Source organism: Melopsittacus undulatus, chromosome 4 (genome assembly GCF_012275295.1).
Source record: "Melopsittacus undulatus isolate bMelUnd1 chromosome 4, bMelUnd1.mat.Z, whole genome shotgun sequence".
Taxonomy (NCBI): domain Eukaryota; kingdom Metazoa; phylum Chordata; class Aves; order Psittaciformes; family Psittaculidae; genus Melopsittacus; species Melopsittacus undulatus.
In genome coordinates this window covers 36,166,158-36,183,635 of record NC_047530.1, presented here as the reverse complement: position 1 = coordinate 36,183,635, position 17,478 = coordinate 36,166,158, and the positions used below count along the sequence as shown (strand labels likewise).

The 17,478-nt window shown below is 42.1% G+C and overlaps 1 protein-coding gene across 7 annotated transcripts in view; it reads left to right on the top strand.

The window, feature by feature from the left end:
• The window catches only part of TTLL5 (tubulin tyrosine ligase like 5), a 138,441-nt gene that overhangs the window by 22,132 nt on the left and 98,831 nt on the right, over nucleotides 1–17,478 (top strand). For all 7 annotated transcript variants that reach the window (XR_004080548.2, XR_004080547.2, XM_031048734.2 and 4 more), the window contains 6 exons: nucleotides 901–1,002; nucleotides 1,130–1,221; nucleotides 3,266–3,373; nucleotides 14,707–14,788; nucleotides 16,300–16,361; nucleotides 17,134–17,222. Coding sequence is in view for 5 of the 7 variants with exons in the window: in XM_031048734.2 (XP_030904594.1) it covers nucleotides 901–1,002; nucleotides 1,130–1,221; nucleotides 3,266–3,373; nucleotides 14,707–14,788; nucleotides 16,300–16,361; nucleotides 17,134–17,222 (535 nt within the window). In the remaining 2 variants the exon portion in view is untranslated. The remainder of the gene's footprint in view (nucleotides 1–900; nucleotides 1,003–1,129; nucleotides 1,222–3,265; nucleotides 3,374–14,706; nucleotides 14,789–16,299; nucleotides 16,362–17,133; nucleotides 17,223–17,478) is intronic.

Here is a 17,478-nt window from a genome sequence, read left to right as displayed (position 1 = left end):
ACAATACAGGTAATGCCTTTTAATCAGGAGATCACGACTGTTTCCATAATAAATAGGTGGACTTAACTGTGGTATTGTTGGCCGTAACAGGGTTCATATGGACACTAAATAAGCTTGTAGCAGTGTCTTGTTACTGATTGCAATCTTCCCTACAGTCCATTTCCTTGTACACAGTTAGGTGACATTTTTGAGATATGGAAGGGCTGTGTAGTCCCTGAGAATGACAGCACCTTGGAGTAGATGCTGACTTTTTGGACAAATTGGTCTGGCCTTCAAGTTATACCTAGTTTCCTGAATGCCTTTTGAGAAAGAGGATTGGCTGTTGTAAGCTGGTGTGTAGTTGTTGGTGATAGAAATATGTTCCTGGCCTTAGCATTTCTTAAGGCATCTTTGGAGTACAGAAGAACTGAGCCGTGCTTGTATGAGGCTTCAGGAAATATTGACTGCATATGTAGTATGATTGCTCTGAATGTGTGCATTTCCCAGGACCAGTGGATCTTACATATCTATGGTAGATCCTGTTGTGAAATTGAAGGAACTGTGACACTGACTGTCTAATATGAAGTGGCATGTTTGGCCAGAATGCCTGAGGACCATAAATCTAAGCAGTTAAGAAAAAAAATGTGCCTATCGTGTACACTGTTAAGCTGTAGAAACTCTAAGGACAACAAATAGAGCTATCTGCTCTAAGACTCTGGAAAAGAGATTAAATGCACCTGGATGTGGCCCTTAAGAATAAACTGTGGGGTTTTTTTTATGAGGGAAGGTTGCATTTGATGAGGTCTCATTACATGCATTCTCTCCCTAGCTGCTGCTGTTGAGTGGTCTGTGTAATAAGCCATATTTAGTAAGGCTGTCACTTGTTCAAGAAATACTGACAGTCTTTATCCCTCTTTACAGGTTTGCAACAGTGAGGTATGACCAGGCATCCAAGAACATTAAAAACCAGTTCATGCACCTGACCAATTACAGTGTCAACAAGAAGAGTGGAGATTATGTCAGGTACTTGGCTGGAAAATGGAGCTTGATCTTTAGAGGTTGGGTCAATTTACGTAGGTTGGTCTAAGGCTGATGCAAGTCTCTACAGGAAGGTCAGTGGTGTCAACCTGCTTCTTTCACTTATTTTTAGCTGTGATGATCCTGAGGTAGAGGATTATGGAAGCAAGTGGAGCATGAGTGCAATGCTGAGGTACTTAAAACAAGAGGGGAAAGACACTGCAGGTCAGTACAGATCTTGTTCTTTTATTCCTTTGTTGGATCTTAATCATCTCACTAGTGTGAATCCTAAGTCAGGGAAGAGCAACAGTGGGTCCCATTTAGCACCAGAGCAGGGTGGAGGGAAGCATTGTCCTTTGCAGCTTACTTAATAGAGCTGTGCCATTATTCTCCATCCCCAGAGATGAGGCCTTTCCCTTCCCTTTTGCAAATAATATTCTGAGACTTTCTCAGGGTGTGTTTCTTAATATTTTACCTACATTTCCCGTTTCTTAAGGTCATTCCATTCCTTCTAAAAGCTTCCCTCCCACTACTGCTCCCATGACCTGTTCAGTCTGATGAGTGACCAACCTCTGGAGAACTGTGCCAGTTTGAATGACTCTTGGATGTGGTGTCATCTTTCCATGGCTCAGGTTTTTGCTGGGTGTTTTCATTTCAGTCTGTGTTTCATATAAAACAGCTCCCTCTTCCACACCTTTGCCAGGTCTGCTGGGAGTAAGTATATCTGCAGAGCAGAATCCAGGTATATCCTTTAAGGGATAAATTACCTGTGATACCAAGGCATCAGTAACACTACTGACAGCAGCTATGCCCATATTGCAGATGTTGTCAGGGGATGATTAGATGCTGGATGAAGCGGGTTTTAATCTGGCTTTTGGATGGGAATAGATTTATTTTTCCCCATCATGTGTGTGCATGGCTGTCTGATCACTTGCACTGTATGTTTTTGTTAAGCTATGTATGCATAGCTATTTATATTGATACATTTCCAGACCCCAACCTAAAGTATAAATATGCATTCTTAATAATTACGTAAACTACTGAGCAATGCAAGCAGGTTTCTCTATCTGTTATAAGGCATCTTGCACCTTTCGCTGATGCATCTTGTTCTGGCCATGAGGAGGCAGAATGCTGGCTGGGAAATGCTGGTCTTCTCTGGGCTGGCAAGATTTTTGTGCTGTGGGATGTTTATGTGCACTTGGACATTCCCAGGCTGTATTGCTTTCACTTAGTTGTCTTCTGGCACAGAAGCTCACATCTGAATTTGCTTGCAAGGTTCTCTGTAATTTTCAGGTCCCTGCATGTCATCATCTGAACATGAGAAAAAGTAATAGTAGGCCTAAATTGAACTCTCTATTCAAGTGGTTTGTACTCGATGTTCTTTGGAACAGGGATTACCAAATGTCTGTGTGGTTTTGCTGGAGGTCTTTGCTTGAACCTCCCTTTGAGACATGTCCTGTGGTCTCTATTAACTTTTCAGACCAGGGCTCCAGTGATCTTTCATCCCCTCTTCCTCTATTGCTTGTCCTTGAAAACACAAAGTAAGTGTCTCAAGCCCAAACCCAGTCTAGAATCGAGGTCTACATCTAGCATGCATCCTTTCTTGCCTTTTGCTCCCTCTGTCAGGTCAGATTCCTGTTTCTGAGCTGTGTTTCCAGGCTCATAAAGGAAGTGAAGAGAGCTCCTTTACTGCAACTGCAGATTATCTCTGGGTCAGCAGGACTGGGAGCTGTCACCAGGCATATAATTTTGAAATGATTTGTGAATCATGGTATGGGAACAGCTGCTTTAGAGGAAGGTGCAATCACAAAACAGTTATCTCCTCAAAGTCCACAAGAAAAATTTCTGTATTTCAGTGCCTGTGACTTGGCTTCTGTGATTTAAGGGTTTATCTCACTGACCCGCTCTTGTTTAATCCTTCCTAATACTCTGAGTGGGTGATGATCAGACTCCAGCTGACTTGTGCATATGTGCTTCCCACATGTTTCTGCTTACTTGTACTGTACATATACTCATTTCTGTCATTCTCATTTGTATTTTTGCACTAGGATACTTATGCATGTATCTATATAGTTATGCTTGCATGGATTTCCAAGCATGTCATCTTTTGCTTCCATAAGCTCTCACATGCTTTGATTCACAAAGGTATCTGTCCATATGCATATTCTCATATTTTTTAGATATTGTGGGTTACTTCACAATCTTTTTTTTTGTTTTGTTTTGTTTATTTTGCTGTTGTTTTTTTTTTTTAATCCTTCCCTTCTTGCAGCACTGATGGCCAGTGTGGAGGACCTGATTATCAAGACTGTGATTTCTGCTGAGCTGGCCATTGCCACAGCTTGTAAACACTTTGTTTCACATCGTGACACCTGCTTTGGTAAGGTACTGGGAGCATCTTTGTTGATTGGCTCTTAAGTACTGTTTGAAACTTCCAGCTGATGCTACAAGGAAACATATATTCCCTATTGCATGGAAGCCAGACAGTTTTGTTTTGGTGGGTTTCTTTTTTTTTCCCCCCCTCAATATGGGCCTCTGTGAGGGCAGGGAACATGGAGTCTGTTGCCCCAGTGCCAGTGTCATTCATCAGGATCTCATGCTAAAAAATGTCATGGTAAAGGACTTGAAAGGGAACTGGGGAAATGCTGGAAAGTTGAAGTTAGTGACACACTAGTGGCCTTGAAAAGGATGGCTGTCCATTATTAAACATCTCTTTAGAGCATTTAATATTTTTTGTTGAGCGATCGAGCCCTATGTAGTTCTGAACTGTTGTCTTACATGCATCGGAGAGCTAGGGATGAATGTGTGAAGCAGTCCCTGGAATGAGTGGTGATGGTGGTTGTGCTTATATGAGAGTACCGCATGGTGGCGTCAAAGCCTATTTCTGGCAGAAGCTGGGTGCAGAACTATGTGCTGGCACAGGGATTTGAGAACTCACTGGCAGCAGATGCTGGGACAAGGTCCAGAAAGCAGCGGCTGGTACCACAGTGTGCCTTCTCCCGCTTTCCAGTGGCTCCTTCCCAGCCTTCCCTAAAGAGGCCTCCTCCTGCTCGAGCTGCCCTTTGCTCATGCGGATACACTCACAGAGTCTTGGGGCAGGGAAAATGAGTCTAAGATTAGTTTCAGTTAATGCTTAAACCAAAGACCAGGCTTGGCTTAAGGTATACTGTGTTTAGGTATTGGGACTTGCATTTAGAACTGCTGTGACAGGTAAATTCATTTGTGTGGTCCCTGCATTGCACTTGGGTATTAACAGTTCTGCAGCTTTCAACATTCTTAACATAAATGCTATAATCTTTGGATATTTAGGGTGATGAGACAGTAATAAAGGAGGAGCCAGGGCTAATATGTTTCTTAGTTACCTGCCAAACTAGCTACCTCTCTGGCCTTAGCTTCTCTTGACCTACTCTGATGCCATTGTTCTAAGTGGGAGAACTTTGGTGTGCGTGGAGATTTATGAGTTAGCTTTAGTGAAATTTAACAGCTACTCCAGAAATATCAACTACTGGGCTAAACAAAAAAAAAAGGCACACTAAAAAACTGTAACTGCCCCTTTTTTTTATTCTTCCTTTTCTTCCCTCAGATGTGTTTCTGGATTCCTCTGAGCTATGTGTGTGGAAACTAATGTTCCTCATGTACTTTCTGCTGGGCCTGGCTCTGAGGTTATCCCACTTCCTGCTGCCTCCCCAGGGCTGCACTAACCACCCTCTCAGATGCTCCCCCACAAATAAACTGTTTTGTTCCATTTATTTCAGTGTAAACACAAATTAAGAGCTTCCCAGGAAAGAGAGCTTAAGTAAGAGCCATACTGCTTCCCTAGGGAGCCTGAGGCATTTCCAGAGCTCAGTACTTTCTGCCACCTTCCCCCACAATTAAGTGGTGGTCCTTGTCCCAAGGATTTGAACAGCCTTTGTCATGCTGTATGGATCATTCTTCATCCTATTCTTGTTCTGACACTCTTTGCTTGTGCCACTTTTAACCTTGTTGTAAAGAAAAAAAAGACAGTTTTTCTAGCTGGAAGTATTCCGAATGGCTAAGTTTATAGCTGTTAACATGAGGGAGAAAACTAGGAATAAAGATTTCAAGACAGCATGTAGAGGCTCCCAGGAGTGCTTTTTGCTTTTGGATTTTATTTTATTTAGTTTTTTTTTTCATTCTGAGCTGTGAACAATGAAACCACATGTGTGTGCTGAGAGAGACTGACCATTTGAAAAGTATCTGAGACTTCAGAAACCTGGATCTGAGATTTAGATATAGAGGTAGACCTTGTTTGGAAAGCTTCTAGAAAAATATGACTAACTGAACATGTAGTCTACCCTAGTCTTTTTAATGCTATTCTGGGAATAGGACTCCAGCACAATTGCCACATTCTTGCTAAAAATTAAATCACAAATACTTATTTCCTAGGTTTCCCACTTTATCTCTTTAACTGTTTAGCACTCCTCTGGTCCTTAATTCCTTTCCCAAGTATATGTTGTTTTAATGTAATATACTTGCTTTCTAGATTTAAGGGAAGAGACTCAATTCGTGGCTGCTTCATGCTCCAAATAAGACTGGTGAGACAGTCTGTATGGTTCCAAATACCCATGCTTGCCTAGGAAGTGAGAGGATGCTGCTTTTTCTCATGTCAAAGCGGAGTGCTGATGATGATTTGTGATAAAATTGTAGTGAGTCCCCTTTTGGCTGTGTCATGTGAACCACTTACTGCAATCTAGTAATAAGCACTCCTTGTGGACTTGGGATGCTCAGTAATTTTGTTCCTCTGAAGTGGTGTCTTTACACAAAGCAGTATAAGTACTATGTTTTGTTGCAGCCTTGTTATTAATGTTGTGGTCTCAAGCCTCTGCTTTGTGCTTTATGATTAGCTAATAATTCCTCATGTTAAATTAAGCCCCAAGTAAAAACTGTCTTAGAATCACAGAATGGTTTGGTTTAAAAAGGATCTTAAGATCATCTAGTTCCAACCCCCGTGCCATGGACAGGAACACCTCCAACTAGACCAAGTTGCTCAAGACCCTGTCCACCCTGGCCTTGAGCACTGCCAAGGATGGAACATTTACTACTCTGGGCAGTCTGTACCAGTGCCTTGTCACCCTCACAGTAAAGAACATGTTTCTTATATCTAACCTAAGCTTCCTCTATTTAAGTTGGAACTCATTACCCCTTATCACTACAGTCCCTGATGAAGAGTCCCTCTCCAGCATCTTTGTATGCTCCCTTCAGATTCTGGAAGGCTGCTGAGGGCGCTTCAATCCCAATGGTCATGTTGCCAGCAAACATGTTGAACAGGATCGATGCTAACATGGACCCCTGAGGAACACTGCTCGTTACTGGTCTCCACCTGGACATTGAGCCGTTGACTACAACTCTCTGTATGCAGCCATCCAGCTAATTCCTTATCCACTGGGTGGTCTATCCATGAAATCAATGTCTCTCCAATTTAGAGACAAGGATGATTCTATGATGTTGTGTGGAACAGTATCAAATGCTTTGCACAAGTCCAGATAGACAGTATCAGTTTCTCTGCCCTGTATGTCATTTCTGAAGCCCCATAATAGAAGGCCACCAAATTGGTCAGGCATGATTTGCCCTTAGTGAAGCCATGCTGGCTGTCACCAGCCATCTCAGTGTTTTTCATGTGCCCTGGCATGCTTTCCAAGAGGATGTGCCCCAAGATTTTGCCAGGCACAGAGGTGAGACTGACTGGTCTGTAGTTCCCTGGGTCATCCATTTTCCCTATCTTGAAATGGGGGTTATATTTCCCTTCTTCTAGTAGTCAAGAATCTGACTGGCATAATTTTTCAAATATGATGGACAGTGGTTTAGGAACTTCATCTGCCAGTTCCCTTGGGACCCATGGATGAATTTCATTGGGTCTCATGGGTTTGTGCACATTAAGTTTCTGAAGATGATCTCTAACCCGATCCTCTCCTGTGGTGGACTTAAAGCCTTCACTCTCCCAGCCCCTGCATCTCTTTCATGGCTCGAGCAGTGTGGCTAGAGCACTTACCAATGAAGACGGAGGCAAAGAAGTCATTGAGAACCTCAGCTTTCTCCAAATCCAGGGTAGTCATGTCTCCCATTTCCTTGTGGAGAGGGCTCGCATTATTCCTAGTCTTTCTGTTGGCAGCAACATACCTATAGAACACCTTGTTATCTTTGACATCACTGGCCAGACTCAATTCTATCTGGGCTTTAGCTTTCCTGATCCCTAGTGTGCTGGACAATATTTCTCCCAGGCTGCCTACCTTCACTTCTGCCTTTTGTAAGCTTCCTTTTTTTCTTCCAAGTTTGCTCAGAAGCTCCTTGGAGGCCTCCTGGCATTATAGCCTCATTTCTTTCTTGTCAGGATGCATTGCTCCTGAGCTTGGAGTAGGTGATCCTTAAATATCAGCCAGCATTCTTAGGCACTGCTGCCCTCCAGGCTCTGAGCAGGTCCCTGAGGAGGTCAGTGTCTGTTCTCTTGAAGTCCAGGCAGTGATCTTGCTGCTTGCCCTTCTCACTGCCCTGGGGATCTTGAATTCCACCATCTCATGATCACTGCAGCCAAGGCTGCCCTGGAGCATCACATTCCCCACCAGCCCTTCCCTATTTGTAAGCAAGAGGTCTAACATGGCACCTCTCCTTGCTGGCTTCTCTTTCACTTGTGTGAGGAAGTTGTCATCAGCACATTCAAGGGAGCCTCCTGGATTGCTCGAGCCCTACTGTGCTGTCTCTTCAACAGATATCAGCGTGGCTTAAGTCCTCCATGAGGACCAGGGCCTGCAAGCATGAAGCTGCTCCTATTTGCTTATAGAGAGTATTATCCACAGTGTCTTCTGGATTGTGTAGCCTATTGCTAGTGTCCAGTGTAGCACTGTTTTCTGTAATCACTGAAGCATGAGCCTGAAGAAACTGTAAATCTAAGTCCCCAGTTTAATTCCCAGCTCTAGTCAACCCAGCCATGATACTGTTGAACTCTTCTGAAATCAAGACGGCAGGACAGGATAGGATAATAATCATGCTGATCCCACCGAAGCAGTGAGTTTTTGCTTAGCCACTCTGGATTTACGCTTCTAAATAAATCTACATTAAGATGGTATAGAGCAAACCGTAAATTATTGTACTACGTGAGTGCTGACCTGGACCTGAAGTTTAAATAAAGTCTTCATTTGTAAGTAATCACCAGTTCTCACTCATCTGTGTCTGCAGTCCATGAGCATTGAATTTTCTTAGTAGTAGCAGTTGGCCTGTCTAGGGGAATGACCTGCTCCATAATAAATTTTGTGGGGCACTAGAGTTTGACATACTTAAGGAATTTCTATGCAGACTTGCTTGACATGAGTATGGGTAAGTCTGGGCTTAGAGACTTATGTCAGCCATACATATATACCATACACATCTCCTTTATCTTTTATGCTGTCATGGATGACATGTCAAGGAAAAGCAGAACAGGTATTCCCTACACTCAGCCGTTGCTTTAAAGCCAGTATGTAAATATGCCGTTTTGAATCTGAAAAAGGTTGTTCTTAGAGTCCTCTTGCTACCTTCAGATTCAGGAGCCCTCTACCTTTCAGCCTTTGGATGATGCCAAGGTAGATTTTGTAATTTAACTGTATCTTCAGAATTTAACAAAACTGTCAGCTAAGCCTGAAAGGTAAAAACAAGTTCAAGGGATAGATCTTCTAGTGATAGCTCCTGTTAGGAGTAGGGTGCTTGGTAGCACCAGTTTTTTTTTTTTCTCAAGATGCTTGGGCTTAGAAAGAATTGCACACTTAGGAAGAATTAACTCTTCCAAAAACATCCATAAAGCAATGACAAGCATCGTCAATTTATTAACAGTAGGCTTGTATTTCCAAAGTTGGAATATCTCTGGCTTCTCATTCCATCTTCTACAGGCTGTTTGGTTCATGTAGTGACATTAGGGTCTTTAGCGGACAGAACATGGAAGTGAGGAGCACCAGATTATTGTCTCCTAACCCTAGCCTCTGCCTGGGACTAATATTGTTGGAGTTTGGGAGCTTGAAATCAGAAGAGCTTGGGCTAATGAATTCAGGAAACATGCTCTCTTTCTCCTTCACTTCATGGATCTATGGAGTCAGCTTGCTTTCATTTTGATCTACTTGCTACTATGTTTTCTTAAATTTGGCCACCTAAGTTTGTTGAAGAACAAATAGCAACATATCTACTTGTCTGTTACTCAGTGGCATGAGGGAAGTGATGTCCAGAGGTGCTTACTGAGATGATAGCATCTTCACTCACTATGATCTTGCATGCTGGGTTGAAGAACTTTCTCCTTTGTGGGTGTTGATTTATTTACCTGATAAGACTAGGATTATAAAGGCAGCCCAATTTGCTCTAAGACACCTGTTTTTTGATGTTAGCCTTGAAGATAGCTTAATTAGCTTTTCTGACTTAGGAGTAGAAGGATGATTCTGAGTCTGATTTTTTGGCATAGGTGATAAGCCCAATTGTAATCTTCATGAAAGAAAGTAGTGGTTTATAGAGGAGAGCAACCAAGATGGTGAAAAGTCTCAAGGGGTAGAATTAAGAGGAGCATCTGAGGTCACTTGGCTTGCTGAGCTTGGAGAAGAGAAGCCTGAGGGGTGGCCTTATTGCAGTTCACAACTTCGAGGGGCCAGAGGAGGGGGAGGTGCTTATCTTCTCTCTCTGGTGACCAGCAATAGGATGTGAGGAAATGCAGTGAAGCTGCATGAGTGGAAGTTCTAATTGGACACTAGGTAAAGGTTCCTCGCTGCAATGGTGGTCAGCCACTGGAACAGGCTCCTCAGGGAACTGATCACAGTACCAATCCTGTCAAGAGTTCAAGGAGCACCAATCCTGTCAAGAGTTCAAGGAGCATCTGCACGATGCTCCTAGTTGTATGATTTAGTTATAGATAATCTTATGAGGAACAGGGAGTTGGACTCTGATCTTTATGGTTCCCTTCCAACTTGAGATGTTCTATGATTCTATGTAGGCATCCTGAAATATCACTTCTGAAGACTCTTATTGGGAATGTAACTAAGTGTCTTTCGGACTTCAGTAGTAGGAAAAAAGCTTGAGAAGTCATAAGGAATGTGTTTTCTCTGACTACGTATTGTGGAGAAAGTGCCTCTAAGTGAGGTAATTGCACAGTTGGCCAAACTAGTATGACAGACTTTGGCAGGTATAGGCTGCATCTTGTGGAGCAGGCAAGAGCACCAACATGTGGAATAATTCTGTCCCTTATTATTGGGCCCTTTCCTATAACAATACTGAGAGATAAAGCTTTCCTCTGTTAAAATAAAGAAAGGGGGTTAAGCTGTATTATTTGGAGTGCAAGGCAAATTCTCACACAAGCCAACAGCACCAATACTTTCCTTAAAGCCTTTGGTGTCCAGAGTAGAGGCTTCTATTTTGCTGTTTGATATGACAGTGTGGCCTTTTGCTTATTAAAGCCTACATTGTTATGGTGTCCTTTTCTAGACTAACAGGAATTATTTAGGACCTGACTGTGACAGTCTCCAAGATGTAGATTTGTTCATGTCCCCATAGCTGTTAAGATCAACTACTGGAGTTGAAGCAGGTACAGTATTATCACTAAATAAAGTGATGGAGTTCAGTGATTGATAAAGTGGCGGAGTTCATGTACAAAATATTACGTAGTCTCTAAAGAATCAAGCTTGGCAGTATGTTCCACAAAGCAGGACATCCATCACTATACTCTTAGAAGTCTTCCTCCATTGTACTGACTGGTAGCTGCTTTGGATGAAACCGTAGCACAATTAACTTTTCTAACTCAAGCTCCTTGATACTTATTGTCTACAGGCATGGTCTGCATGATACCTGTATATAAAGTGCAGAGAAAGTAGGGAGAAACAAGGGAAGACTTGCATTTCAGTGGCACAGGTATAGTTCCTCACATTAGGGGATTGTCTGTAAATATACTGCTTAAAGTGAGGCAATTAGTTTGTTTTTATTGGCAAATCTAGAGTTGCATACTATGCATCTTTTTTCAGTGTATATGTGTATGTACCTCTTCATAACCTCAGGTCACCTACATTCAATTGCAGAATATGTGCTTTGCAGTAAAGCTGCTTCTTTTTCCTCAGTGAACAAGCTGAAAATAAAGACCAGAATTATAACCACCATCTAGGAGCTGAGCTTATTCATTCTACACAAAATCATGAAAACATTGATTGTGCTACCAGACACTTGTGACTAAATTTCTTGACTTACAGACTGTAGTAAATTCTTTGGGGAGGGACAGTGCAGTCTTTGACAGCATTGTAAGACGAACTTAGAATACGTGGTAGTTAACCAGAGCCAGAAAGCTTGAGGCCATGTCTCTAGCCATTCTCTTAGTCTCAGTGACATCAGCAAAAAAAATTCTGGCTAAACTGTTACTTTTAGACTTCAGTCTGAACTCCCCTTCTTCTGGGAGGATGGGAAGCTTGGTCAGCAGTCACTTCTCTATGGGGTTGGAGGAGAGAGGCAGGCTGTTCCTGCTTAGTCTTGGCAGCAGCTGATACTTCCTGATGAAATTCCAGTCTCTAGCAAACTGCAAGGGTGAAACATGTTTTTGTAGATTGTAGTAGCAAGAGAATGGGAGCAAGGGAAGGCACTGTGGAAACTTGGTATCTTAGTTTCTTGTATTCATCACTTAGACTCATAGAATCATAGAACAGTTAGGGTTGGAAAGGACCTTAAGATCATCTAGTTCCAACCCCCCTGCCATGAGCAGTAATGGTGCAAGGTGGGTTGTCTTAAACCTACCATTGCCACAGCCTGAAGCATGTGTTTGTCTTAGATTCATAGAATAGTTAGGTTTGGAAATGACCTTAAGATCATCTAGTTCCAAACCCCCTGCCATGGGCAGGGACACCTCACACTAAACCATGTCACCCAAGGCTCTGTCCAACCTGGCCTTGAATACCACCAGGGATGGAGCATTCACAACTCCCTCAGGCAACCCATTCCAGTGCCTCACCACCCTAACAGTAAAGAACTTCTTCCTTATATCCAATCTAAACTTCCCCTTTTTAAGTTTTAAACAGTTACCCGTTGTCCTCTCCCTACAGTCCCTAATGAATAGTCCCTCCCCAGCATCCCTATAGGCCCCCTTGAGATACTGGAAGGCTGCTATGAGGTCTCCATGCAGCCTTCCCTTCTCCAGGCTGAACAGCCCCAACTTTCTCAGCCTGTCTTCATACGGGAGGTGCTCCGGTCCCCTGATCACCCTCGTAGCCCTCCTCTGGACTTGTTCCAACAGTTCCATGTCCTTTTTATGTTGAGGACATCAAAACTGTACAAGTACTCCAAGTGAGGTCTCATGAGAGCAGAGTAGAGGGTCAGGATCACCTCCTTCGACCTGTTGGTCACACTGCTTTTGTCTTTCAGTTGTTCTTTCTTTATTGTTCCCACAGAGGGAAATGGCAGTCTTGCTTAAGTTGGTAATTGCAGAGCATATACTTTTTATCTTGCTGTGCTCACATGACTCTACATCTCTGTGCTGCCTATGTTTTTATTTTCACAAATTATAGTGGAGTTTCACAGTAGAAAAGGTACTTCTATGTTTAATCTAGGTAGTGCATTTTCCAAATGTGGAAGAGGACCAAGGAGATATTTCTAGGATAGCTGAAACCACAGGTAATTTTGTCTTGTGTTTGTGCCCTAGTATCCCAGGCAGACTTGAGAAACCCTTTGTGCTAAGCTTCTTTGGGAACCTGTGAGGCTTGATTCTGTTGCTAGAACATGGATATTGCATAGCTTCTGATGTCCTGATGTTAGCAGAAACATCGGTCTAGGGATTGTAGGTATGACCTGAAATTTGAGACTTGAGGCGTTGTGGAGCAGCAGTGGAGTGTTCCTAGGAGAATCTAAGGCATTGCAGTTGACATGAGATACCTGTCTTTAATAATGAGTCAACAGTGATACTCCTAAGAGCTTACTATCCTAATAAACAAGGCAGAAATAAAGAAAAGGATTATGAAGCACCAGCAGCATGGTCAGAGCTAGCTAAGGGCAAGAGGTTTTCCATATGTATTTGCAAAAGTGGACAGAGTGAGTAACTGAGTGGGAAAGAAGGAGATTTAAAGAGCAAGTGGTTTGGAAGGGAGAAAAGTGTAGGAGAGGAGGACAAAGTCAAAGGAGCCAACATATTAGCAAAGGTCCTCTGAGGGGCAGAGGGAGAGAATTTCCAACAGTAAAAGAAGCAGCAGCTAGTCAAAATGAAATGCTCTGCCTCCTGTCTGGGGTTGGAAAGGTCACAGACCAGCAGCTGCCACAGGCCTGGTCATTGCTTCTCTGCCTCAGGGATGAGCTGCCTGTCACTGGCTATGCTGTTAAGAGTCACAGGTCTTTACCAAACCTGAGACTGTATTTTGAAACAATGCATTGAAATAATCAAAAGTTGCTTATGGTCAAAATGCTTTGCTGATGTTTACACTTATAATCCCCACCTCATCCTTTTCCTTCTACTGCAGCCTTTCCTGTCTGGGGAGCAAGAGAGCCAAATGTAAATTCAGCCTCATTTCTTTGGAGTGAACCAACCCCTTAACTCTCTGCTATTTTGCTTCCCACTAAATATCTGGCACCACAGTCTAGAAAAGTGAGCAGGCAATACTTGCTGTGCTGCCATTTCCTCCCCTTCCAAGTCCCCCCACAGCTCATTAACTCCCCGTTATAAGCTACATGAGCTTTTGCACAGCTGTCTGCATAGGAAGATCTTGTCAAACAGTCCAGCTCCCCGGAGCCAGCATTAGTGTCAGGCAGGTGACAAAAGGCCAAGACCAGAATTCAAGGAAAGCAGTGTGGCAAAGAAATTCACTTGCTTTCACTTTAAGCACTAGGGAACCGGTTAATTCCATGGAAATCCTTCTCTGCCAACACCCTGTTATGCTGCATTTTGAAAAAAATGTGCATAAGTTGACCTGATGATCCATTAACCTTATTTCTTAATGCTGAAAGAGGGATTTGCATTAATGCCAACTTCTGATTTACAGTTGCCTTGTAGCATCCTTCTTGCAACTCTTTTCAGACTAGGGAGAACATGTGTATGGAATGAAATACTGAAAACAGTATTTGAATGGGAAGCTGGCTTCAGTCTGACCTCTGTAGAGCAGAACACATCGAGGAGATGTAATATGTTATGAATGTTTTAGAAACCAAGGAAAAAATATTTCTACAGTGGTTGGTTGAAAAGTGGCAAGCTATCAGTAAGATAAAAAGTTAGAGGGTTGTCCATGTAGATGAAGCTGCCGAGGAGAAGACTCTTGTGCTTCTGTGGGGGTAATGGGGAAACATGTACAGGACTAATTGAAAAGGAGCTGATGCTTGAAAGAAGCAAGGTTTCCTATAGCTGACTGGCACAATGAATATAGGCATTAGAAAGTGCAAAGGATGAGTCTCTGTTGTTTCTGGGATCCAGTGGAAGAAGTGGATTGGACCTGCTTTTTTCACAAAACGAGCAGTATTGTTCTGCATGAACTGCACTTTGTGGACAGCAACATTTTCCTAAGAGTCATTTTTTGCTTTCCTCTTTCCCCCAGAAACAGAATATATTTAAACTTGACTCTAAGGAAGTAAAATTTCCTGCCTGTGGAATGTTATTATTTGTTCAGCCCTAGGGAGTTTGTTGGATTTAACATAAAATTATACAGATGGAAATGATCTGACACAGACTAGTGATGGACCTACCTGAATGTTTAAAGGTGTGGTAAGGTAAACCTAGAATATCCACTGTGTTTTCAGAGCTGTATGGTTTTGATGTCCTTATTGATGACACTCTCAAGCCCTGGCTGTTGGAAGTAAACCTGTCCCCATCGTTGGCCTGGTAAGTGATTCACAGTTTAATATGAGTCTGGGATTGTTGCTAATGATGGTTGTCCTTGGAACTGGTGGTCCTAGGAGGGCTTAGGATTTCATGATGCCTGCAAAATATTTGTTTCAGTGCTGGTTAACAGGGAGGATAGTCCTTTGCTTTTCCCTATGTGTAAATAAACTTTTTGCAGCAAAAAGTTTTGAAAGAACCCCATTGGGATTCCATTTTCCTTTTAATTCTTTCCCCTCCACCATCCATTGTCATTGTTAACACTTTATAATCTCCCATCATAGATGAATTTTGAAACTCTCCAGACTATTGTGTGGGATTTCAATCTCCTTTGCTGAGTCGAAACTAAGATTTTGGAGTCTAAGCAGAGTTCAGGCATTATGCTTGACTTTAGTATGTAAATATACATTTGGGCTCAGATTTTTGGTCTAGTACTCTCTTTAGCTAAAATTTGAAGAGTAAGTGTTGTGTTGGCTCTTTTGCTGACACTCATACTCTATTGAAACTTCAGGATTTATTCTTTTTTGTAGATCTCCAACTATGTGTTTCCTGGACTACTATTTAGCTTTATAGGAACACAGATGCACAATGCACTTTTGTAGTAGTGTGAGTCATACTTCAGTTAGGATGGTACAAATAAGCTTTAGGTTAAATGTGCCTGGAATAGCCATATCTGACCTTCCTCTAGGCATCCCTTCCCCCCGCCCCATTCATAACCTTACCTTCCCCTACCTTCCACAGTACCTGTTTTTGTTTTTAGGTGCATCTAAAATGTTTCTACAACATTTATTTTCCTGGTTTGGTTAGTTGTGCTTACATGCATACACACCATATTATTTGCATCCTTTACTATTTAAAACTCTAACTCACATCTGCATCCTTTGTTCTGCTTTACGATTGCCATTCACTTTGTCCAGGCTTGGAATTTTTCTTTGTTGGCATCTATGACTGTGCTGCAGAACAAGGCTGATTTCTCTTCTTCCGAGGAATCAGACTTTGTCTGTCTGATCTGAACTGTATCCATTGATTTTTCCACTGGATAAAATTATGAATGCATCCCATCTGTACCCACTGTCTGATCTTTTCACATTTATCACCTTCCCTAATAATTTTTTGTCATCCATTAGAACTAACCTGTCTGATTTTGTGATTTTGTGTGGAAGAGACATAGGTAATTGTGTTTTTTGAATAATTCTGTGACAGCAGCTTCTACATGCTTCATAAAATGTCATATAGATACATTCAAAGCAAATGCATTTAGCCAAGCAGAGCTAAGACAAGGTGGCACATTGCTGCATTAGAAGACTGAAGTGGTGAAAAAGGATAAATTAAAACAGATCAATCTTTACCTATTGGTGTGAAAATCATATAGTTTTCTTCCCATGTTGATTATGTCTATGTTAAAGACCAATACAAAAAAACTGTATTGGAAGATGTCTTGGGATATTGATGCATACCTCTCATTTAATGCCAGATAAGTAATGCCTGTTGTCCTTTGTTGCATGTGGGGGTAGTGATGCTCCTTTGGATCTGAAGATCAAAGCTAGCATGCTCTCAGATATGTTTACCCTTGTAGGTGAGTGTAACAAAAAGCTCTTTCAATCTTTCCATCATTAGAACCAAGAAAAGATAGGTTTATGAGCTGAATGTTATTAGTGTATAATACAGGTGAACTCCAGTTAAGGAGTACATCTGTATTTAGCACGGGGGTGTCATATGTGCACATTTCTGCTTCAGAATATTTTTTGTGATGTTTAGGTGGTATATAGAGTCTCTAGTTCAGTATTTGAAGATACTATTGTTTCTCTTTAATTAATGTGGTGGTTTTTGGTTGTGGGGGTTTTTGTTTTGTTGTGGGTTTTTTTTGTTTTGGTTTGGGCTTGGGGTTTTTTTGTTTGGTTTTTGGGTTTATTTTTCTTTTTTAGGTAGGCTGTGTGGATTCTGGTTAGGCTGTGTTAGGAGTCATGATTGTGAAAGCTGCATGACTGTCTAGTGCATAGCACCTTTTAGGCATCCCTAGTATGTTTTGGTTCAGTTATTTGATGCAACATGCCCCAATATTGAAAGAAGCAGAATTGTCATAAGGTAGCCTGCTCAGCAGTTTGGGAAACAGACCCCATCTCTACGCTGCTATTCAGTAACTTGGTTTTGAGAGAAAGTTTCAGTGTTAATCAAAAAAGTGTGATTCAGTGTACAGTTTGGGATTAAACAAAGCAAGTTGTAAAAAGGAATAGTATTTTTGGTCCTTGGACAGGAAGGTCATGTATATAAATTAACAGGAATTTTAGGTTTATATTTCAGGGTTCGCCTGACTTAAAGTTCTTATGTGGCTCCTCTGATGCCCACAGGCTTTGTCTGCCAGGATCCAAGCCAACGCTCAAGCCATGACAATTATTCATCTGAATCTGTCAGGAGAAATCTTTATCAGAAGCTGCAGGTAAGTTAATTCAGCTAGAGCTGAGGAGGGTAGCAGGGAAGTTATTCTCATTGAATCTGGCTCACAGGTGGGAAAAAAAGTGAGTGAGTAAGTTTACCTGGGTTTCTAGCTAACTGCAGAAGAGACTTGGCAGATCCACGTGGGCTATGGGCTGTTCAGCCACTTCTGTTTTGTGGAAGCTGGAGAGGGACTTTTTATTAAGAGCAAGCAATTACAGGGCAAGGGGTAATGTCTTTAAACTGAAAGAGGACAGATT